The sequence below is a fragment of the Camelus ferus genome, chromosome 1 (assembly GCF_009834535.1).
Source record: "Camelus ferus isolate YT-003-E chromosome 1, BCGSAC_Cfer_1.0, whole genome shotgun sequence".
Classification (NCBI taxonomy): Eukaryota; Metazoa; Chordata; class Mammalia; order Artiodactyla; family Camelidae; genus Camelus; species Camelus ferus.
The window spans coordinates 103,723,068-103,748,351 of record NC_045696.1 but is presented as its reverse complement, the minus strand read 5'-3'; the positions used below and the strand labels follow the sequence as shown (position 1 = coordinate 103,748,351).

The 25,284-nt window shown below is 39.2% G+C and overlaps 1 protein-coding gene and 1 long non-coding RNA gene across 4 annotated transcripts in view; both read left to right on the top strand.

The window, feature by feature from the left end:
* Window positions 1–2,412: 2,412 nt before the first annotated feature.
* Window positions 2,413–25,284, top strand: part of RASA2 (RAS p21 protein activator 2) — a 112,497-nt gene continuing 89,625 nt past the window's right edge. For all 3 annotated transcript variants that reach the window (XR_004322773.1, XM_032487322.1, XM_032487316.1), the window contains exon 1: window positions 2,413–2,628. Coding sequence is in view for 2 of the 3 variants with exons in the window: in XM_032487322.1 (XP_032343213.1) it covers window positions 2,496–2,628 (133 nt within the window). In the remaining variant the exon portion in view is untranslated. The remainder of the gene's footprint in view (window positions 2,629–25,284) is intronic.
* On the top strand, window positions 4,063–19,385 carry LOC116665928. The gene is made up of 3 exons (XR_004322775.1): window positions 4,063–4,083; window positions 6,825–6,827; window positions 19,212–19,385. It is a non-coding gene; the product is annotated as an uncharacterized LOC116665928 (long non-coding RNA).

The window sequence follows — 25,284 nt, the reverse complement described above, 5'->3', positions numbered from 1 at the left end:
ATTTCAAATGATAGGATGTCATTAAGGTTTTCCATTCTTCTTTTAACCATTTGGACAGATATGAAAATGAATACTGAGTACATAACAGGATTTCCAAAATAGGAAAATATCTAGTCTGCAGAGTGGAGGAAGAAAGTGGGCAAATATGATTCAATTTCATTCATTTGACAGATATTTATCAGTGGAGTTAAATATCCAGAAGAAGAGATAAACAAGTACACAGGTTTATAACACCAGGTAGAGAGAGACAGATGGGGCAGCATTTGGCCAGGAGGGAGGAAAGGCCCTCCTAACAGAGCCCAGCTGGGGGGGAAAAGTGGCCCGGTATGGCGGGAGATAAGAGGAGTTAGGTAGGCTGGGTCCATTTCCAACGCTGAACACTTGCCTGAGGAATGTGAACTTTACTCTTTAGTCATTTCTAGTACTTTTCATGACCTGCAGCGTAGCGTGCTTGCTGGCTGAAGGGATGAATGAAGCCATTGATGCTTTTTTGAGCAGACAAGTGACAAACCCCAATTTTTGCTTCAGGAAGATTAATTTAAGTGGTGTGTAGGCAGAATGAGAAGGATGGGAGACCTATTATGAGTTCCAGTCAAGAGCATGAGGTGACATTTACTGAGTTAATCCAACTACATGCCCAGCATTCCACTAGATGCCTCACACATGTACTCTCCATCATGATTTAATCCTGAGAATAACCCTTTGAGGAAGGGATAGTAAGTATAGTATTCCCAGTTTATTGTTGAAAAACAGGTTCAGAAAGATTGAGTAACTTGCCCAAATGTCACACATATAAAAGTGGTAGAATTAGGCTCCAACCCAAGTCTGTCTGTCTCATAAACTCATTCTTTTTGAAGATGAAACACACACACAAAAACTGTAACATGTCGACACTACTCAGATGAGGATGGTTTTAACAAGGACAATGACGGAGAATGGAAAGGAAGGAAGAGAGAGATTTCGGCAGAGTCAGAAGGATGTGGCAACTGAAAACAGTATGGGGCCTAGGGATTCAGAAAAGAGTCAGAGTTTTAGCCTGGATAACAGAATATGGCTGTGAATTCAGATTCGGAAAAGGATGATAGGGAATATGTTTCAGATCTATTGTTTGAAATGACAGCAAAACACATGAGGTGGTAGGTTTACTCTCCCCAACATGTGTACAAATCACACAGAGGTCAACGACAACACGCACAGACCTGGAAGGGTCACTCCTTGGCCACAGACACATACCAAGGCCATTCCCTGCGCTGCCCAGCCTTGGCACAAGAAGCTTCTGCTCTTTGGCACATTTCTGCCCCTCCCGCCTTGTCTTCTGTTGGTTCCTCAGTACATTTCCCAGGAAGGCATTCCCTGACTTCCCAGTTTAATCATCTTAGTTCTTTTCTCCCGATGCCTCTGTCTTTTTCTGTGTCTCCCGTAGACTGAGCTGCTGGAGAGCTGGGGCTGTCTTCACCTTGACATGTGTCTCTGAAGCTAACTATTGTCAAGTCTGACCCCCAAAACATATTTGTTGACAGACTGACTGACTCCTATTCTTGCCCTAGAAAACAACTACCCTGCCCTATTAAGTCACAGTTTCTTCCTTCTTAGGGCAGAGCAGTTAACCTCAAGACTAGGAAATCATCTTCCTCCTCACATAGCAGGGTATTATTCATACAGTTTACTCACTGCAAAAAGTTTCCTTGAAATAAAGCTAACAACTAGTCAAAGATTTACAAATTTCCTAGTGTGAATCAATTTTTTCACAAGCTCAGTTATAATCTGGGGCGGGGGGAGCGGAGCAGGGGGTGGGACCCTACCCTTCTTAGCTCTGTTTCCATAATACCCAAGTGGTGGTAAAGTCTTCAAAATTGGGATGGTCTCAGGCATTCAGCTTGTGATTGCGAGTATGGACCTTTTTTTGAACCAGAATAAAGTGTTCTTACTCAGAAGTAAGAATGTGTACGTACGTGTGGCTTGAGGGTGGAGGCGTGTGGATATTATTACGGGAGTCTCTAAGGCACCTCTTGGCTCGTTTTGAATAGGGTAGTTTTGAGGTCTGTGCAACTGTCAAATTCCATTCTGTTTTCTTTCCACAGGGAGTTCCCTTGAGCGCTAGAGGTGGAAGTCCGCTGACTGGGGACGGGGAGGGGGGCTAATTTCCAGGAGGATTTGGGGATCTCGGAAGGCCCAGGGTTTTCCCTCAGTAGGGTTTTGAGGCTGCACAGAGCCACGACTTGGAGCCACACTTGGCTAGCTCCTGGGCTTTTAGGAGGCCAAGAGGAGCAAAGCCAGGAGGTGTTTAGCGCGGGGAAGCCGGGCTTAGGCGGAGCGGGGGCGGTGGTGAGTGGAGGTGGGGGGGCCGGGGTGGGGCGGGGGCGGGGGCGGAGAGAGCCAGGCCGAGGCCCAGGGGCGGGGCCAGGCGCGCGGCTCACCCTGGCGGAGGCCGCGGCTGGGCTCCGCCTCGCCCGGCTACGCAGGCGGCGGGGCTGCGGCACAGGCCGGGCGGCACCATGGCGGCGGCGGCGCTTGCTGCTGCGGCGCCTTCTTCCGAAGCGCCGGCGGCGACTGCGACGGCAGAGCCTGAGGCCGGGGATGAGGACAGTCGGGAGGTCCGAGTGCTGCAGAGCCTGCGGGGCAAGATTTGTAAGCGGGGGCCGGGCTGATGGGTCCCACCCGGCGGCGGCGGCGGCCGCGGGGCTGAGGGGGCGGCGAGCGCGCGGGGGTGGCGGCGCCGAGCCGCGCTGGGCTCGCGGGGCCGAGAGTGGCCTGGGCGGTGGCCGGGGCCGGGCGAGGCACGCGGGGAGGGCCGGCACGGAGAGGCTGGGAGGGGGGTGTGTTGGGGGAGGCGTCTCCTGGACGGGGCGGCGTGGGCTGGAGCTGCCCCTGTCCGGAGGGAGTGGAGAGCCGGGAATTTGCCGGGGAAAGGGGGAGGCTCCGGTGGCAACGCTGGCGCGAGGGGCTCGGCCTCGGGGCGCGGCCTGGGTGCGGGGACTCCCCGGCCGGGGGTGCGGCCAGGGGCGCGGGCCGGGGGAGTGAGGAGCTTCCGGCCGCTCTCCAGCGCGGGCCTCCGGGCGGCTGCGGGCGTCGGGAGCGGCCCGGCGCTGGAAGCCGAGCGGTAATTACCCGGCGGCGCGGCCGGAGAATGAGGAGGAGGAGGGCGGGGAAGAGGGGCTGGCCCGAGGGGAGGGGGCTGCCTGTTTCCTGAATCGGGGAGAGGTGGGAAAAGGCGCCCCGAGTTGGAGGAAACGGGTCGCCCTGGGGCTCGGGTGGCCGCCTCGCGGGTGCTCGAGAGTGAGTGCGCCGGGAGGGGCTCGGGCCGGACACCTGTACTCGCCCCATCTCGCTGCGGCGGGGACTTGAATCGAGAGACAGCGTGACTGACAGGGACTTCAGGCAGGATGTAGTGGCTTCCTGTGAGCAGGTCTCGAAACACCGTCATCCAGCCCGCACTTAACCCACTTAATTCCTTTCTTTCTCATGCGTTTAATTGTTACTGTTGTGAGTGAGCCAGTCTAGTTGCCTTCAAATTTTTTCTCAGAGATTCTGCACATTGCTATGGACAGACCATTTGAGTTCAGTCATTTGGACATTTATTTGGCTTCCGATTTTTTCACAGAAACGCCCCCCCCCCCCGCGCCTTGTAAGCTGTATCAACATAATTTATTTTTGCTTTTATTGAAAATTAGCTTTGCTTTCTTGATTCAGTATCCTCAAATTGGAAACATGCTTTATGTTTCATGTAAATAACCCTTAGTCATGAGGAGTACTTTTCACTTTGTATGAAGAAAACCGAGTTGCATTAAAATGGTTAACAATGCTCTTTCTTGCGCAGGATGTAAAATTTTCCTCTTCCTGAGAAGTGATGTTATTAATTGAGCTTGGGTTTTCCCACTTTTCCTCTTTTCAAGTTGCTCCCACTTTCAAGTATTTGGGATTTTACTAAACCTCAGAAGCAGACATGTTAAATTCTCTCACCTTTTTATTCCCAAAAGTAGTCCGTCCTGGGGCTCTTAAGAGAGTAGAGTTCTTAAAACCTGGGAAAATGACACCAGAGAAGACCTTGTCTATAAGTTCCCAATGTTGAAGTTACCTTCTAGGGTATAAAAGTTTTTCCATATTCAAATTAAGTCTTATGCTTAATATTTGCATACATCTGTTTTAAACATGGGAAAACTATAAATGAATGGGCCAGAGCACCTCCTTGATCTCATTTTCCAAATTTTTACTGCTTTACATTTTAGTGTCACTTGATGCTAGGCAGTGTCGAGCCTCGCTGATTGACTTATCTGCAGGTTATACCGTGGAACTGCATGTACATATGTCTGTCTTGGAATTGAGTTAGGGTTGGGTTGTTTTCAAAAGGACTTAGCTGCCCTGCACTTTCACCTGCTCCATGGCGAAGATAGAACTGTAACTGATGTCACTGTGAGTGAAACTTGGGCCTACAGATTTAAAAAAAACAACAACAACAAAACACAGCTTTGTTTCTACGGTTTAGAGCAACCCCACTACCCAGATTTGGGAGACTGAACATCCACTTGCTGGGAATGATATTACCTCTTTAACTGTAGTTGAGGTATTAACGTCTGTTATCTCAGTTTCTTGCTTTTTGAATTGCTTGGCTTACAACTCAGGTCATGGAGTGCCTATTTCATAGAAAAAGTGTATTAGGATGCTTGTAGGTGAAGCTTCTCCCCACCTCCCTCTCCTTTTTTTTGTCCTCTTTTTAAGCTGGTGTAATCTAGAGTTGGTTGACTGAGCTTCAGAACCCTGAGAAGAAATGCTGTTTTCTGTTTCCCTGAAACTGACATGTGGGTTTTGCAGGTTGAGGGTTTGGGGGCTGGAAGAGTCATTGTTAGCAGGTGCTACAGTCACAGAAATGGGATGATAGTGCTTCTGACAATGCAGATGTTACGCAGCTTGGGGATGGGGGTAACCCTGTCAGCTTTCCTTTTCACCATGCTGGGAGACTTGGGAGGAAGGCCTGGTAGTACCCACTAGCCTGGAGATGTGCTGGCAGATTCCAGACTGCTGGTTGAGAGCCTCTGACTTGGACGGTTAGAGATCCACAGAGCTGAAAGTGAGCCTGAAAGGAAACGTTCCTGGATGTGGGCAGACCCCTCACCTCCAAATCATAGCAGCAGAAAATGAGGAGGGATTGATTTATATGTCTCCAAAGTTCTAGAGTAGAACTCCACAACCTTCTTTAGGCATTTGATTCCAGTATTTGTTAGTTTTCCCATATATCCCATCTGATTTTCCCATATACTTCCCATATACTTCACAAGGTGAGATGACAGATTGAAAACCATTTTGTGGTCACTTTCAATCAGCTGACATTAACAAATCCAGTGTTACTGCAGTATTTTAGCTTATATGCCGATCCCCAATTCCCTGAGGTCATATTAGTGCTGTAGGAAATCATGACAGCTCCAGATATTAATATTCAAGAGACAGATTTGGTTTTTGGATCTCCTAGAGTTGTCATATGAACCTTTGATAAAGGAAATTACAGTTGTACTCCAGACTCCATCCTTTGGCTTGAACTCAGTGCAGTGAGTGGCAGGTATGCTAGTCCTTCTGAAGCACTTTGACATTGGCCCCATCCTCCTAAGAAAATCTTTCACAAGTGAAAGACGGGGACTGGGGCTTCTCCTTTATACTTTAAGGCTTCATGCTGCTATTTTGTGCTGTCCTTTTCGGTCACTGCTTTTTGTTAAATTTGCTCTTGTCCAGGTTGTAAAAATGTTGCTCAGAGAGCTCACGCTACCTTATATGTGGGTTTATCTGCTCAAGGGAGACCAGATTGTTAAGGGAGCCAACGAGAATTTGTATGAATATTGAGATGTGTGGTACAGTACGAGATCTGTGGGCCCATGATGTGTCCCAGAACTCACTTGGTCTCCCTGATATTTTTAGATGAAGAGTGATCCAGGGCTGTTTGGAGAAGTAGAATCTGTGGGTATGGTTAAGTGCTTGAGTTTAGAGGTTTGGTCAGGGTAGTCATCTGGGTTTGCTTCTTCACTTAATTTCCAACTTTTGTTAACCCTATTGTGTCTCTGTATTCTCACATGTAAAGAAGAAATAGTAAAAACACCTCTACCTCACAGGATTGATCTGAGGATTCAGTAAATCCCCTACTTTGATCATCTCTCTTTCTCCCCGCAGGAGCTGAATCAGACATGGACCACCTCTTAGGAAGGAGTAAAGTAGGAGATAAAAACTGATGTTTATCTAATGTTCATGCCCAACATGCACTGGCATTTCCTGGTGTATGAAGCTGACTAAAATCAGACCTGAATTCTGTTTCATACATTGTTAATTGTTGTTCATGTGACTTTAGGCAGCTCACTTACTTTTGAGCTTATCTTCCTCCTCTTTAAAATGAGAATAATTCCTCATCACTGTCCATTTTGTACATGTCATTCCCTCCACCCCATATTTATGTCAGGGAACTCCTACTCATCCTTCAAAAGCCTGCGCCATGTAATCTCCTGACCAAAGCCTTCTTTGGGGCACTGCCACCCTGATTCCTGGAGAGAATGTGTTAGGCCTGTTTGGCGTACTGTTTGGTGATCACAACTCATTGTTCATTTCCTTATTACAGCACGTTTTATAGAAATCATTTATTTCCCCCATTAGACTGTGAATTCTTCCAGAATAGAATTTATTATTCTTCTTTTTTTTTTTTTTTTTAACTCTCCAGGTGTCAGCACAGTGCCTAGAACAGAATAGGCCTTTAGAAAATGCTTTACCTCTCACTATGTTATCCTGAGGAGAATTTGAGATATATACTAGATATGAAAGTGGTTTGTAAATTTTACAGCCAAACAAACTAGAAGGTGATAATATTATTAAAAGAAAATGACATGGGTCTGTGGCAGGAAGTTCATCCCTTTAAAAATCACAGTGCCAACTGAGCTTAGGTTTGAAGTGATGCCAAAGTTGCCTCATTAGGAAAAGGATTAAATTTTTCTAAATGCCCTGATTGCTTATTATTAGGGGATTTGAATACTGTTACCTGACCATATTCCATGAATATCGTTACTAATTGGTCCTGAGCCTGTAAAAGAAAAATCTCATAATCACACTGTGTACACATTAAATGTTTTTATTTGCCATGGCAGGTTTGCATTTTTTGGTAATAAAGTATAATCAAAACATTTTATTGACCATGCAGTAGAATTGAGAGGGAGAGATTAAAAAGAGTTTATTCATGCTAAGAACTCATTATTATCAGATATTTGAAATGAGATGGGTTATTTAATAAATTAATAGAAAGAGGGAGAGATTAAAAAAGGTTTTGTTCATGCTAAGAACTCATTATTGTCAGAAATTTAAAATGAGATGATGAGTTATTTAGGATGGAGGAAGAATCCATCTTTCAGAGAGATACAAATGAGAGAAAGGGGTTCTTTGTAAAAGTTCACAGAGCACTCTGCTAATCATTTGGTCTGAGGAAGGCAGGAGGTAAACCTCAATGAGTTCATAGATTTTTTTGTAACTTAGAACTCTTTGAATAGACTCTAAGAGACTGGAACTAATGTAGCTGAAATAAAACTATCGTTTTATCCTTTAATCGTAGATGCTAATCCTATTTCTTGTTAATGTGCTTTATGAAATTATTTGACAATAATATCAGATTATATGTTTTATCTACTAATGAAGTTCTATGCACTTTTGAGAGCAGCTGACAGCTTTGTTGTAATCAATTAATGTAAATTAAGAGACTTTATGTATATTAAGAAATTTCTGTATCTTTAGTTTTATATGTCATTATTGTCATCAAAAATCCCTAGCTAAAATAATATACCTTATAAGGTTATACCAGTACACATGCAAACATCAGTGAACAATAATTGACAAATCTGTTACTGTGAGCTTGGTTCTAAGAATATTCTTAATGACAAAATGACTTTGGGCAAATTCTTTAACTTTGCTGAGCTTCTGTTTTCTTACTTGTAAAATGAGAGGTTTGGATGTGGACTTTAACATCCCTTCCAGCACAAAGTCTTTGACTATTACCTTTTGAACCATTTTTTTAAAGACAGTGTATCAGATGCTTTTCTTTTAAAGCTCAAATGTAGTATGCTTATTTTGCGTAAATCTAAGATGTATTATATAAGATTGTTTGAATCCTAACAACATTTTTTTCCTGTGACCATTAATTTCTTCAGCAATACGCAATAAATGTCTGAGTGTCTGTTAGGGCACTAGCCTCCTGGAATGTGAACTGGGCCTAAGCAGTGAATGAGATGAAAAAGTTTCTTCCTAGTTTGTCCTAAAGCAATTGTTGCTTTTAGGCACCTGTATTCTTAGAGATTTATAGATGTTTAGAGCTGGAAGATGGAGAACATATCTTGTTCAGTCCTATCATTTTACAAATGATGAAGTTGAGGCTCAGAGACTCCAGTGTCACACAATTAATGGCCTGTTGGGCACTAGTACACTAGCAGAGTTTTTGCTAAAATGCTACATAGAATGAATTCATACAAATGTACTGTGTTTAATATATGAAGATTATACTGCTTATCTAGTGGTATATCCAGAAGTAGTAATATTGTGCCATCTACACACTCATCTGTTCCTTTTGAAGAACTTTGTGACGTGATTAGGATTCGTGATGAAACTACGGTTGTAAGCTCAGGGGAGATTGAGCCTGGGTATTTACCTGTTTGTCTCATGCTCTAACTCAGCTGTTTTCAGATCTGACTGCCCATCAGTGTCACCTGTGAACTTAAAAAATTTGATGCCCAGGCCCTACTCCATACCTACTAAATCAGTATCTGGGGTGGTACTTGGACATCTGTAGGTTAAAACATCCCACAGGGGTTGAAAATGGGCAGCTAGGGTAGTGAACCTCTGCTTTTGTGCATTGAACAGACTAGCCCCCAACTAGCTGAATAGTAGCAACCTGCTGTGCATGACTGTTTAAAGAGTACCAATAGAAAGTTTGGTGTGACATAAGGGTGGTTCAACAGACACAAATCAATCAATGTAATACATCCCACTGACAAGAGAAAGGACAAAAACCACATGATCATCTTAATAGCTGCAGAAAAAGCATTTGATAAAATTCAACACCCATTTATGATAAAAACTCTCACCACAGTGGGTATAGAGGGAACATAACATAATAAAAGCTATAAATGACAAACCTACAGCCAGTATAGTACTCAATGTGAATAACTCAAAAGCTTCCCACTAAAATCTGGGACAAGACAAGGCTGCCCACTATCACCACTCCTATTCAACATAGTCTTGGAAGTCCTAGCCACAGCAGTCAGGCAAGAGAGAGAAATAAAAGGGATCCAAATTGAAAAAGAAGAGGTAAAAGTGTCCCTATATGTAGAAAACCCTAAAAGGTCCACACAAAAACTACTAGAACTGATTGAAGAATTCAGCAAGGTAGCAGGTTACAAGATTAACATTCAAAAATCAGTTGCATTTCTTTACACTAGCGATGAATCAACAGGAAAAGAAAGTAAAGAAATAATACCCTTTCAAATAGCACCCAAAGTAATAAAATACCTAGGAATAAATCTAACCAAGGAGGTGAAAGAATTATACACGGAAAACTATAAAGCAGTGATTAGGGAAATTAAAGAAGACATAAAAAACTGGAAAGATATCCCATGCTTCTGGATTGGAGAAATCAATATTGTTAAAATGGTCATACTGCCCAAGGCAATCTACAGATTTAATGCAATCCCTATCAAATTACCCAGGATATATTTCACAGAACTAGAACAAATCATAATAAAATTTATATGGAATCACAAAAGACCTAGAATTGCCAAAGCATTACTGAAGAAAAAGAAAGAGACTGGAGGAATAACCCTCTTCAGACAATACTACAGAGCTACAGTAATCAAAACAGCATGGTATTGGTACAAAAACAGACATATGGACCAATGGAACAGAATAGAGAGCCCAGAAAGAAACCCACGAACTTTTGGTCAACTAATCTTTGACAAAGGAGGCAAAAACATACAATGGAATAAAGATAGTCTCTTCAGCAAACGGTGTTGGGAAAACTGAACAGCAGCACATAAATCAGTGAAGCTAGAACATTCCCTTACACCATACACAAAAATAAACTCAAAATGGATCAAAGACTTAAACATAAGACAAGATACAATAAACCTCCTAGAAGGAAATACAGGCAAAACATTATCTGACATACATCTCAAAAATGTTCTCCTAGGGCAGTCTACCCAAGCAATAGAAGTAAAAGCAAGAATAAACAAATGGAGCCTAATTAAATTTACAAGCTTCTGCACAGCAAAGGAAACCATAAGCAGAACAAAATGACAACCTATGGAATGGGAGAAAATTTTTGCAAAAGATGAAACTGACAAAGACTTGATCTCCAGACTATATCAGCAGCTCATACAACTTAATAAGAAAAAACAAATAACCCAATCCAAAATTGGGCAGAAGACCTAAACAAACAATTCTCCAAGGAAGAAATAACAAATGATCAATAGGCACATGAAAAAATGCTCAATATCACTAATTATCAGAGAAATGCAAATCAAAACTACAATGAGCTATCACCTAACACCAGTCAGAATGGCCATCATTCAAAAGTCCACAAATGACAAATGCTGGAGGCTGTGGAGAAAAGGGAACCCTCCTACACTGCTGGTGGGAATGCAGTTTGGTGCAGCCACTGTGGAAAACAGTATGGAGATTCCTCAAAAGACTAGGAATAGACTTACTATATGACCCAGGAATCCCACTCCTGGGCATATATCCAGAAGGAACCTTACTTCAAAAAGTCACCTGCACCCCACAGTGTTCATAGCAGCACTATTTACAATAGGCAAGACATGGAAACAGCCTAAATATCCATCGACAGATGACTGGATAAAGAAGAGGTGGTATATTTATACAATAGAATACTATTCAGCCATAAAAACCAACAACATAACGCCATTTGCAGTAACATGGATGTCCCTGGAGAATGTCATTCTAAGTGAAGTGAGCCAGAAAAACTGAAAGAAAAATACCATATGAAATAGCGCATGGGTGGAATTGAAAGAAAGGAAGGAAAGAACGAAGGAAGGAAGGAAGGAGAGAAGAAAGGAAGGAAAGAAGGAAGGAAGGAAGGAGGGAAGGAAGGAAGAAAGGGAGAAAGAAATGAACATAAATACAAAACAGAAATAGACTCATAGACATAGAATACAAACTTGTGGTTGCCAGAGGGGAGAGGTTGGAAAGGGACAGACTGGGAGTTCGAAATTTGTAGATACTGACGGGCATATGTAGAATAGATAAACAAGATTATACTGTACAGCACAAGGAAATATATACAAGATCTCGTGGTAGGTAGCTCACAGTGAAAAAGAATGTGACGAGGAATATATATATGTTCATGTATAACTGAAAAATTGTGCTCTACACTGGAAATTGACACATTGTAAACTGACAACAACTGAACTAAAAAAAATTTGGCGTGATCACAGGGAGGTTTTAATTTGATTACTTTTTAAGGTTTATTTGTTTATTTGATTAGATAATACAAATATTTGGTACAAAATTCAAAAGATACATAAAGGTATACGTTAAAAAGTTTTGTTACTTCTTTTGTCTCCTAGCCATTACCTTTCCAGAAGCAAGCATTGCTGGTTTCTTGTGTATCCTTGTGGAGATTATTTAAGCATTTACATTTAAAAGTATGAGTATTAATATCTCTCTCTCTCACCAATATACATATCACAACAAAATACACACATTGTTTGTATCCTGCTTTTTTATGCTTAACAGTAATAGCTTGAAGATTTTTCATAAATAAATAAATAGGGGAGCTGCCTCATTTTTTAAACAGCTGCATAAAATTTCATCATCTGGATGTACCACAGTTTATTTAGCCAGTCCCCTGTTGATGGACATTTAGCTTGTTTGCAATCTTTGCTATTATACACATTATTGCGGTAAATAATCTTGTAGGCATGTCATTTTTAATATGAATACACGTGTCTGTAGGATAAATTCTGGATGTTAAACTGATGAATTGGATGGTATGTGCATTTTCATTTTGGAAAGACAGTGCCAAATTGCTTTTCATAGAAACCGTAACAATTTATGCTCCCACCAGCAATGTTTGAATGTCCATTTCTTAATACCCACATAGTGAATATTTTAAAACTTCTTGATCTTTACTGGTCTGTAAGATGAAAAGGAATACCTAATTTTTAGTTTTAACTCACAACTTCTAAATGAGGTTGAGGATCTCTTCATATTTTTCAGAGCCATTTTTATTTCCATTTTTTTGGTGAAATTGATTATTTGGTTTGCCTTTTTTTTCTGCTGAATTACCAGTCTTCTTACTGATTTGTGGGAATGCTTTATGCAGTGAGGAAGTTAGCTTTTTTTAGTGGAAAGATGTTTTTTAAATTTAGATGCTTTGGCTGATGTCTGTGTTTATTCTTGAGGAGAAGTTGGTTGTAAGATCCAGTGAGCGCAGTCTTTTGTTGGTTTCATCTATTTATATAATTTCTGATATTAGAATAGAAGTGGAAAAAGAACTGTTTGAGGAAAAGTAAGTGAAGACTTATAAATAGGAGTTAAAAGATAAACAATAGATTGGGAGAAGATATTTGTAGCAAATCCTACAGACAAAAAGAAAACACTTATATAACACTTATTCTGTGCCAGGCACTGTTTTAAAGTGTTTAAAGAATGTTAACTAATTTTATCCTTATGGTAACTCTGTAAGTACAGTTATTATCCACATTTTTACAGATTAGGAAACTGAGGCATGGAGTAGCTAAACTAAATTAACTTGCCAAGATCAGAGAGCTAGTGAGGCATGGAGCTGTCATTCAGACTGGGCAGACTGGCTCTGTTGCTTGTAACCTTCCATGCCATGCTGCTACCTGTTAGTATTCAGAATATTGAAAAAGTTCATCCGAATTTTAAAAAAGAAAAGACCACTAAAAAAAAAAATTAAAGGTTATGAAAAGGAGATTCAAAAGTCTAGTAAACATAAGAAAATACTGGTAAGGTTTAACAAAAATTAATCAGAGAAATACAAATTTAAAACATTAATCAGTTTGTGAAAAAAGAAAAGGTTGTTAATTTTGGTTTTAATTTAACAAGAAAAGCTTGTTAAATTTGGTAAGGGTTTAGGGAAACAAGTAGTTTCTTCACTGTTGCTGTGAGTTTAAATTGGAAAGCAGCGTTAGAGAGCATTTTGGCAGTATCTGTTAAAAATTTAAAAGTATATTCTCTATTCATTTCTACTTCTGTCTATCTGCCCTACAGAAACACTTGTGTATTTGCAGAAGATGCATATACAAAGCTGTTTAATGTTACCTTGTTGGTAAAACAAAACAATTAGAGGTAACTTAAGTGTCCATTCATAGGAAATGGCTAAATAGTGTGTTCATATGCATATTCTATAACAGCTAAAAAGAATGAGATGTATCTATACTATGAAAGAACCTCAAGATGTACTGTTGAGTAAAAAAAAAAGAAAAAGCCAGTTGTTAAGGTGATATGTGTTGTTATTCTACGTGTTTTATTTTCTCTAACGTATATGGGAAAATGCACAGTGAGAGGTTTGAAAAGATGAACGACATTGGTTTTGTCAGTGGGGACAAAGGGAATTAGCCTTATAATGGTTTACTTTCCTAGAGAGTGTATTTATGTATGAGCTATGTTATCAAAAATGACTATTTGCATAAATGAATTTGATGCAATATTAGTCGTGTAACCAAATGTTAGGCTTGGTAACATTTTGAGTGCACACAGAAATAAAGTCAACTTTTCTGTCAGTTTTTTGGATAGTTTTTAATTTTAATATAACTTCACACACACACACACAGTGTTAGAATAGTACAGTGAATTCCCATATGCTCTGCCTGTTTTTGCAAATTGTATTCGGAAAGTTGACTTTAAGAAAATTCAGTGTTTTTTTTTCAGAGGAATATAGTGAAAGAAAAATTTTGATCCCTTCAAATATTATAACATTTGTGTGAGTGGTACAGCACCTCTTAGTTTTGAATTTGGACAGTTTTATAAAAATACTTCTTGGTGGATGGGGGAAGTAAACTAACATTTATTGAGTATTTACTCTTTTCTAGGTACTATGTTAGGATATGTTGTAAATTATCTCATTTAATCCAATTTCATGAAGAAGTTTGTTATCATTCCTGTTTTAGCAAAGAAGCAGACAGAAAGGTTATTTGTTCAGTGTTCAACGGGGCATAGCCAGGTTATTCAGAACGTCTTTAAGATGCCAAAATCCTTGTCCTTTTCTCTACCAAGTTGCCTGTCAGATGGTATATTGGGAAGAATTGATGAGTACATTTTTGTTATCAAGAAGTTGATAATTGTTCCTAAATTAGTTATGATCTAATGTAATGGGTATTCAATAAAATTAGAATGTTGGAATGCTATAAAAATTTGTCTCTAGTATTGTTTTGAGGAGTCATAAAAAATATTATTCTTCGGTCTGCGTGACTGTGCTCATGTAGGTTTGTCTCTGCATGTTAATGGTTCTCCTAGGGCACACATGTGTGCAAGTGTGCACATATACGTGTACATGCACTTGTGTGGATGCAACTGCTTTATATCTAGGTTCCCCCCCCCCCCCTTTTTTAAAAAAGCATTACATCACAATGAGTCCCATTTTGGCTTCCTGGATGCTGTTACCAGGAATAGCAGCCTTATCCCACATACAGCCTGGGTAGGCAGCCCTGAGTTCTGCCACCACTTGATTTGGGCCTTCCATTTGCTTGCCATGCTAGCCTCTCTCTGTCAGCTTAGGAGCCCCTAAGTTTCAGGTGGCTGTAGGCCTATCCTAGGACAGATTTTTACCATATGTGCTTCAGAGTTTGGTGTGCTACTTGAGAAGGGGGCTGTAGGGAGCTTAGGAATCAGCACACATTCAGAACTGAAACCAGAAGTGGGCAAGACAAACCACAGGAAGATCCTGCCTGCAACTTGGTGACGTCTTGCTATAACCCATGGACATTTCCTGGCAATACCTTGCGAAACTTGCCTTTTCATGTGCAGTAGTTTCCTAACTTCTCGTTCTGGACCAAGCTTCAGTCAGAGATGATTAATATGATAGCAGTATAGATAACTGTGATAATTATTGCACAAGACTTGTGTAAAACAGTTGGCCCCTAATTATGTTCTGTAGACTTTCCCACTAAAGAGTTGCATATTACCTAGTAGGGCAGTTTTTGAGGAGTTGCCATGGAGTTTATGCTTTAAAACCTTGACTTTATGCCAGGTTTTATAACCACAGAACCATTCTTTGCTCAGAGTCTAAGCTAACCACCTAAAGTATGCTGGATTCCTGGAGTCCTTTGCCCACTCAAGTGCTTGCTCAGTGCTATTACTTGAGTTTTTGTCTTATTGATGCTTGCACAGTACCTTACTTCCATGATGGAGTAGGAGTGTAGTGTTAGTGAAACTTTATTATTCCCTATTTCTTTAACCTCCAGGTCCCAGGTTAATATCATAGTGCCTATTCTTAGGTAGAACCGGATTTCTGATAGGATTTATGTAATGTGTTGATTTTTTCAGATTACCAGTTGAGTGGGATTAGGGAATCTCGGATTATATTTTTCTTTTCTTTTCTTTTCTTTTAAACATTTTTTATTGACTTATAATCATTTTACAATGTTGTGTCAAATTCCAGTGTTCGGCACAATTTTTCAGTCATACATGGACATATACACACTCATTGTCAAATTTTTTCTCTGTGAGCTACCATAAGATTTTGTGTATATTTCCCTGTGCTATACAGTATAATCTTGTTTATCTAGTCTACAATTTTGAAATCCCAGTCTATCCCTTCCCACCCTCCGCCCCCCCGGATGGATTATATTTTTCAAAGATAATTTATCATTTACTGGGAGTGAGAAAAGTTGTTTGACAGTCCAGTTATCTGATCATGCTAATTTATGCATTGGAAAACCCTACTTACCAGTAGCTATTCCAGTAGGCACCATATGCCTATTGGTGACTCATTCTTTGCCTGAATAATATCACATCTATATCACATATCCAGTGGTGCTTTCAGGGTAACAAGAAAAGGGAGAAATAACAGCTGCGTAACTTTTTTCTCTTCAATAGTTCTTAGGCATCCCTCCCTCCTTTTTTGCTACTGTACACCTGGGGCAATCTGTCATTTCACAGGATGGATGTGAAAGTTTTGGAAGGTCATGTTGATTATGGCAGTTTTTCTCTTCCTTTCTCCATTGAGAACTGTAAAGATAAATGAATGAGAGAGAGCTGTTACCTTGTGTGAGATTTCTTTATTCTCTACAAAGTATTTATTATGTTAGGTACATAGAAATTGATTGAATGATGAATGAAAATGTAGCATGTTGAAAACATGATTTTCTGCTACTTTTGTAAGTAATCACCTAATCTCTCGGAGCCTCAGCTTCCTCTTGTATAAATTGGTAATATTAGTTATTCTAATCCTACAGAATGTTTGTGAAATGATTGGATGACTTGGTATACTGCTTGCACGTTGTGCTCAGTTAAGTGTGGGCTAACATAAGCAGTAATAATCAGTAAAGTGTATGCTCATAGTTTTTTTGATGAACAGTTTATTTAATATAAATGTGTATCTAGTTCTTGTAGTGTTTAGCAGGTTAAACTGGCAGTAGGTAGCAATATCTGAAAACATTTGAAATCAGAGTTGCCATGTGCTTTTTAAATTTCAGGCGTTACCTCTCAAAATCTTAAAGCTACGGGAACCTAGAAGATTAACTAGTTCAGGGGTTGCAAACACCATTCTACAGAGAGTAGGCATAGTGAGGTAAAGCCAGGTGGGGATTGTTATGATTTCCAAAGAGAGTGCCTGTCTGTAGTTTCTACTCAGAACCACGTTGCCAGGTCTTTGATTATTAAAGAGAAACCAGAAGTATGGATTTGCTTATTATTAACTCTCCCAGTTTCTAGATATTAGCTCCATTTTTTCTAATACTGTGCAGGCCAAATAAAGTTAATTGCTGGCCAGCTGACCCCAATTTGTGTCCCCAGTCTGAAATAGTTCAAAATACTTGTTTTAGACATGTGGGGGCTGAGGTATAGAAAGGCCAGATATTTTTCCATATATTTCCTCTAGTAGAAATGTATTCCTTATGAAATAAAAGTCTCATTAAAAAAATAAATAAGCTCCTCTGGTGTATCCAGTTGTTAAATTATAGATTATCTTTGGTTAGGACCTGATGGCTTGGGTGAAGGGAATTGTGTCAGATGCTAATTTTTAGGAATCTCTGACCAAGGAAGGACATGACTAGTTACTATGTATTGAATGCTTACTCTGTTCTAGGTATTGTGGTGAGGACTTTACATCAGTTAAGGCTCACAGTAGTCCTGAAGCATTATAATTACCTTTTTTTCATGCAGGAGGTGGAGACTAAGGAGATCGTTAAGTACGAAACTCAAATTGAAACTCAGATCTGTCTCCAAAATGAATTTGCTTAATTTGCTGTACCGTACCAGTACTGTATGTTTTCAGAATTCTGTACACCTTTTATCTTACTGCAAAAATTTAAATTAAACTTTGTAAGAAAATTTGAAAGACCTTATGTTAACATCACATAGGATTGTCTTATTTATAATTAGATGGCGTAACAGCATTTCACTTTTACTCTAAACTTGTCAGCATTGAGGCTGTATTGTATTTTTAAGAGTATATTTGATTCATTCTTCCTCCATTTTTTTTTTTGTGGTGTGTATAGATGATTAAGTTTGCATATTTTTGTATCTTTCCCCCATCTAAAGTTCTTAATCCTCTGTTTAGACTGATATTCCAGTTACTAGAACATCATATCCTGAGTCACTCAGGCCAAATTCTTTGAATTTTTTCTGCGTAGTGTCTCTTCCATTTTTCTTTTCCTCCGTTGCCCTTTCATTACCTTAGTTTAGGCTCTGTAACTGTCCGAGTAATTTTCCTGAAGCATAGTTTTGACCACAAGGAACTTTTAGTGACCCGAATTGCTGCCTGAATAAAGTAAAACTCCTTAGCTTAGCATTCCAGGTTCTGTTTGATGCCACCTTTCCTTTTAGTACCTTAGCCCTTCCTATGCCCCTTTCATCTCTCTCTGTGCTCTAGCCAGCCTGAACTATTCACCGCCTCCTCGAAGGTGCTCCTCTTGTTTCCACCTCCCGGACTGGTTCGTGTTGTGCCATACTCCTGGAATGTTCTCTCTCTATCCCCAATTTCTGTGTATATATAAAAAAAAAAAAAAACTCACTGGAAGAAGTTATTATAAAGATTGAGTGAAATGATATGTATGAAGTCCGTAAAAAACATCTGCTGCGTGTAAGACGTTTATTTCTTCAGTAAATGACAGCTATTATTATGACTGAGCTTTCCTCCTACTCCAAATAATCTTTATGTTAGGGTCATCTTGCCCAGGACCCTGGCCCTTTGCAGTTTCTCTTGGGGGTTAATCACACTGGGGTCTGTGTTGGCTCTTCTGTACTTAAGATGTCCTTTGAAATAGATCAGACCTCTCTGAAATACACTGCAGGATCTCTTAGGATAATTTCAGAAAGGAATAGCTGTCTATTCCTCTCAGAGCTGCTGTATTCAGAAAGACATTAAGAGGAATGGAAAGAGTGGGCTTTGGAGTTTGATTTCTGTTAAATCACAGTACCAGCTCTGTAACTGAATTTTTTAAAAATTATAAAAAAGAACAGGAACAGTAATGCTTACATCACAGGGTTGTTGTACAGACCAAATGAGTTATTTGAGAAAATATTTAGCATTGTGTTGGAACATCCAACTGCTTAATAAATATTTATCTTCTTTTCTTATTTATCCCAGTAATATCTCCCTCCAGGGCACAGAAACACACATACAAACTATAGATATAAATGCATGCATGCAAGCAGTCCCCTCTAAAACGTACACATAAGTGCATGTGTGCATATATTCACATTATGTCCGGAAACATGTACACCAGAATCTCTACCCAGTAGCCTGATACTTGGAATTCCAGTCCTAGGTAAAATTTGTATGGTACTATCTGGATTTACTACTGGTGACCTTTGCACAGTCACTGATCTTGTTACACAGAGAATTGGCCTTCTTTCTATTTCTGTTAATCTAAGTTATCTTATCAATTTTGATTCCCAGTGGTGTTTATCTTGTTGGTTTAAATTGTTTGCTCTTTGCCAACGACTAAAAGATATTTTCTATAAAACAAATGTCTACCCTCTTTCTTCAGGCATTTATGCAGAGCCTTCCTTGGTTCCCTTCCCTCTGCCATTTCATGTGGTGCCCATTCCTGCTTAATACTAACGTGCTATTTTTACTTATTGATCTTATTTGTTATCTATGTGTCCATCTGTGTTAGCTCAATGAGGACATAATTTTGTCTGTTTTTCTCACTAATGCATCCCTAGCATCTTAGTAGGCACCCAGTAAACATTTGAATGTGTGCATTTCAGAGTTGGTTTGTTTATTTTCAATGTGATATCTGTGTAGTAACGCTATAAAGACTTAAATTTAGTGCTTTTGGTAACTGTATACAGGGGATATTTTCTTTTTAAACCTTTGGAGCAGTTGATGTAGATCAATTTGTATCAAGCTTATAAACTTATAAAAAGTAGTTTATATGGAATTTTATCATTTGCGATGTGGTATTAGAACCTCTTTGCCCATGCTAAAGTTATAAACATACACATACATACACTTATTCAGTAGGTTTTCATTGTCTATTATAAACTAGGCATGATGCTAAGAATTGGTCCTGTCCCTTAGAGTTTGTTTATAGTTCAACGAAGAGACATGTAGCAGTCTCCTTTGCTGGTGGTTCCTTCTTTTAACTCTACTAACGCAAAATGATGGAGAGCTCTGAGGCAAGTCTTCAAATCTCTTTTCATTTTTCTTCACATTTACTTGACATGTGATCCTGTATAGTCTTACGGTTTTATAAATATTGTGTACTTGCTAATAATTCTCAAATTTTGACTCTAGCTAGGACTTCTTTGCCCCCTTGACATTTGTACTTGGATATTTAATAAGTATCTCAGACTTAATATACTCAATACAGACTATTTATTTATTTACTTATTTATTTATATGTTGGGGGAGGGTCCTGGATTTTTTAAAATTTTAATTTAAATTTATTATAATTTTTTTTATGGAGGTACTAAGGATTGAATCCAGGACCTTGTACATGCTAAGCATGCACTCTACCACTGAGCTGTACCCCTCAGTACAAACTCTTGATCCTCCTTTTGCAAGAGGCTCTTTCCTCAGGAAATGGCATCTCTATTCATCCAGCTGCTCAGACTGAAACTCTTTGAGAAGTAATTCTTGACCCCTTTTTCTCTCACACTCAAATCCAAAATATCAAAAATCCTTTTGGCTTTATCTTCAAAATATAAGCCCAACTGACCACTTCTCTCCATGCCAGGACTGCCCCCCTTGTCTGAGTTATCTCCAATCAAAATTATTATTATAGCTTTCTGTCTAGTCTCCTGCTTCCACCCTTGTCCTTCTGCAGTGATTCTTTAGAACAAAAGTTAGATCATTCTTCTGTCCATAATCTTTCAGGAGCTTCGCATCTCATTCAGAAAAGCCCAAGACTTTCCATTGGCCTACAGGACCTTATTTAACCTGCTTCCTCCCCACCCCTACCTCATCTCTTGCCATGTCCCCCCCTCCCTGCTTTGCTTATTTTACAGCCATACTGCCTCCTTGCTGTTCCGTCAGTGTACCAAACTATCCTGTCTCAGGCCCCTTGCATGTTTTATTCTCCCTGCTTCTCCATCTCTTTGCCCAGATATCTACCTGGCTCATTACCTCATTGATTTCTTTCAAGTATCTCCTCAAATATCTTGATTCCCTGTAGAAAATAACATTGCCATACAGAAATCAGTTGCATTTCCTTACACTAACAATGAAATATCAGAAAAGGAAAGAAACAATCCCTTTTAAAATTGCATCCAAAAAAATAAAATACTTAGGAATAAATCTGACCAAAGAAGTGAAAGACTTTTACATGGAGAACTACAAAACGTGACTCAGGAAATTAAAGATGACTTAAAGAAATGGAAAGATATCCCATGTTCTTGGATTGGAAGAATTAATATTGTTAAAATGGCCATACTACCCAAAGCAATCTACAGATTGAATGCGATCGCTATCAAATTACCCAGGACATTTTTCACAAAATTAGAACAAATAATACTAAAATTTATATGGAATCACGAAAGATCCAGAATTGCCAAAGCATTACTGAAGAAAGAATTATTTTGGAGAAATAACCCTCCCAGACTTTAGGCAATACTACAGAGCTACAGTAATCAAGACAGCATGGTATTGGTACAAAAACAGACATTTGGGACAATGGAACAGAATAGAGAGCCCAGAAAGAAACCCACAAACTTTTGGTCAATTAATCTTTGACAAAGGAGGCAAGAACATACAGTGGAGTAAAAAGACAGTCTCTTCAGCAAGTGGTGTTGGGAAAACTGGACAACTGCATGTAAATCATGAATACTCCTTCACGCCATACACAAAAATAAACTCAAAATGGCTTCAAGATTTAGACATAAGACACTATAAACCTCCTAGAAGAAAACATAGGCGAAACATTATCTGACATAAATCTCAGCAGTGTTGTCCTAGGGTGGACAATACCCAGGCAATAGGGATAAAAGCAAAAATAAACAAATGGGACCTAATTAAACTTACAAGCTTCTGCACAGCAAAGGAAACTGTAAACAAAATGAAAAGACAACCTACAGAACGGGGGAAAATATTTGCAAGTGATGAGACTGGCAAGGGCTTAATTTCCAGAATATACAAACAGCTCATTCAACTCAATAACAAAAACAAAAAACAAAAAACAAAACCCAATAAAAAAAAAATGAGCAGAAGACCTAAACAATGAAGATATATAAATGCCAATAGGCACATGAAAAAATGCTCAGTATCGCTAATTATCAGAGAAATGCAAATCAAAGCTACAGTGAGGTATCCCCTCACACCAGTCAGAATGGCCGTCATTCAGACGTCCACAAACCATTGGGGGAAGGGTATAGCTCAAGTGGTAGAGCGCATGCTCACCATGCAAGAGGTCCTGGGTTCAATCCCCAGTACCTCCTCCAAACAGAAATCAATGAATAAACCAAATTACCTTCCCCTCTTAAAACAGACAATACAAGCAAAAGTCCATAAGCCATATGCTGGAGAGGGTGTGGAGAAAAGGGAACCCTCATACACTGTTGGTGGGAATGTAGTTTGGTGCAGCCCTCATGGAAAACAGTATGGAAATTCCTCAAGACTAAAAATAGACTTACCATATGATCCAGCAATCCCACACTTGGGCATATATCCAGAGGGAACCTTAATTCAAAAGGATAATGCACCCCAATGTTCATAGCAGCACTATTTACAATAGCCAGGACATGGAAACAACTTAAATGTCCATCAACAGATGACTGGATAAAGAAGTTATGGTATATTTTTACAGTGGAATACTACATATATGTATACATATGTAAATGTATAAATAAATCTAACATGTATAAAATACACAACAACTGTATAGCACAAGGAACTATATTCAATATCTTACAGTAACTTATGGTGAAAGAGAATATGAAAATGAATATATGTATGTTCATGTATGATGGAGGCATTATGCTGTACACTAGAAATTGACACAACATTGTATACTGACTGTACTTCAATATAAAATATATATATACACACAAAAAAAAACATTGCCCTCCTCCCTCTCTCTAACCTCTGGGCATTCCCTAACTCTCTTACCTTACTTTCTTTTCTTCCTTGGCAGTAAGTATTTGTTTCTTTTATAGCAGTAAATATTATGTACTTACTTAAGTTTAAGTGTTTATGATGTTTGTCCCCTCTGTCTAGATTGCACAACAGTTCCATGTGGGCACACTTATTTTTTTTAACATTTTTTATTGATTTATAATCATTTTACAATGTTGTGTCAAATTCCAGTGTAGAGCACAATTTTTCAATTATACACGAACATATATATATTCACTGTCACATTTTTTTCTCTGTGAGCTACCATAAGATTTTGTGTATATTTCCCTGTGCTATACAGTATAATCTTGTTTATCTATTCTACAATTTTGAAATCCCAGTCTATCTCTTCCCACCCCCTGCCCCCTTGGCAACCACAAGTTTGTATTCTATGTCTGTGAGTCTATTTCTGTTTTGTATTTATGCTTTGTATGTTTTTTTGTTTGTTTGTTTTTGTTTTGTTTTGTTTTAGATTCCACATATAAGCAATCTCATACGGTATTTTTCTTTCTCTTTCTGGCTTATTTCACTTAGAATGACATTCTCCAGGAGCATCCATGTTGCTGCAAATGGCGTTATGTTGTCGGTTTTTATGGCTGAGTAGTGTTCCATTGTATGAATATACCACATCTTCTTTATCCAGTCATCCATTGATGGACATTTAGGCTGTTTCCATTTCTTGGCTATTGTAAATAATGCTGCTATGAACATTGGGGTGCATGTGTCATCCTGAAGTAGGGTTCCTTCTGGATATATACCCAGGAGTGGGATTCCTGGGTCATATGGTAAGTCTATTTGTAGTCTTTTGAGGAATCTCCATACTGTTTTCCACAGTGGCTGCACCAAACTGGGCAGACTTATTTTTAGTCACTGTTATGTTCCCAGCATTTAGAAAGGTGCCTGGCATGCTGTAGGCACTAAATAAATATTTGTTGGAATGAAATACAAGTGCAATACAGTTTGATCCTTATAGTGGCAGTGCATATAAGATGCAGTAGGAAGTAGAGGAAAGGGTGACATGACTACCTAGGAGTTGAGGGAAGGCTTTACAAAGATGCCCTGAGAAAGATTTCCCTGTTTGGGGAAAAAAATCAGGTGAGAGCATCCCATACAATGACAATAGCATTGCAGACATGAGAGAACACAGTGTGTTCAAGGGACCAAAAGTACAGTACTGCTGGAGCATAATTTGTGGGGGTAAAGATTTAGTAGTAGGTGGTGCCAGATCATGAGAGTTTTTATGCCAGACTAAGAAATTTTAGATTTTATCCTGGGGCAGGGGTAGATGGTGTGGAGCCATTGAAGACTTTTGAATGAGTGATATATTTGGTTACATATTTAAAAGGTAACTGGTAACAGTGTGAAGGATGGGGATCAAAGCTAAATACTACATTTTATTATATACTCTGTGTATGATGTTGCAAGATATATATGATGCAGAGAAACAGTTACTATCACATGAAGGGGCAGGTGGCTATTGCATTTTATGGTTGGACAAAACCACTCATATGTAGTGTGAAGACGTTCTTGGCATACTTGCAGTACATCTGTGAGGGAGAAGAAATGCCCAGTGGAAGATTAGTTCATCTCTAAAAGTCTATTCTTTAGGATAGAAGCGTTTTTAAAAAAATTTGGTTAACAATTATGTTGTAAGTCATGTAAACCTAGAAAAGTTATTAAAGAGTACCAGTTATGAATTCAACAAGAAGGGGTGTTGTTATAGAATAAAAGATGTTGTATTTGAAAGCCAGCCTCCTTTCTTCATAGAAGAGCAGTTGTTTTGTCAATAATATGCCTCCTGACCTTGATTCATTGTTGAAGGACATAGTGACAGTTGTAAATGTCATTAGATCTATATTATTTGCTACAGGACCAATGGTACATCTACCTTTGTAGGACAAATACCTGCTTTTGCATATATTAGTACCCTGGCATGGACAGAGTTTTTTAAATGAAGAATAAGCTAAAAACATTTCTTACTTTCGTTCAAATGCAAGTAAAAACCACTTGCATCATTTCAGCTGTCTTGCTCAGGTGTCCTATCTCAGCAATGTATTGAATGTCTTGACTACTTTAATCTTATTACTTTAGAGTCGAAATAGGATGTGTAAATTTGAGGATAAGATGGAGGTGCCAGAAACGGTGCACATGGTTTGGATGTTGAGTGTTTGGCACAACCAAGTTCGTGGAAACATGATACTGTATCATTGAGCGTGTTTTAAAAACCACATCCAAATGCTAAAGTAGGAAACAAAGAAATGTTTTCCAGAGGCAGATATAGCAATACAAAGAATTAAGATCCATTTGTCTCCATTTCCCAAGTTGAAGCATTCACCTCTTGTGCACACTTTGCTATTCAACTCATTGTCTAATGGAACAATAAAAGTAGTTATGAGTGAAATACTGCTTTATAATTTTTGAGTTCATGTTTGATCCAGATAGGGATTTTCAGATTTGTTAGAAAAAATGGAAAAGATAAGAGAAACTAGTCAGGATTAGGTTACAGAATCAACTCTAGC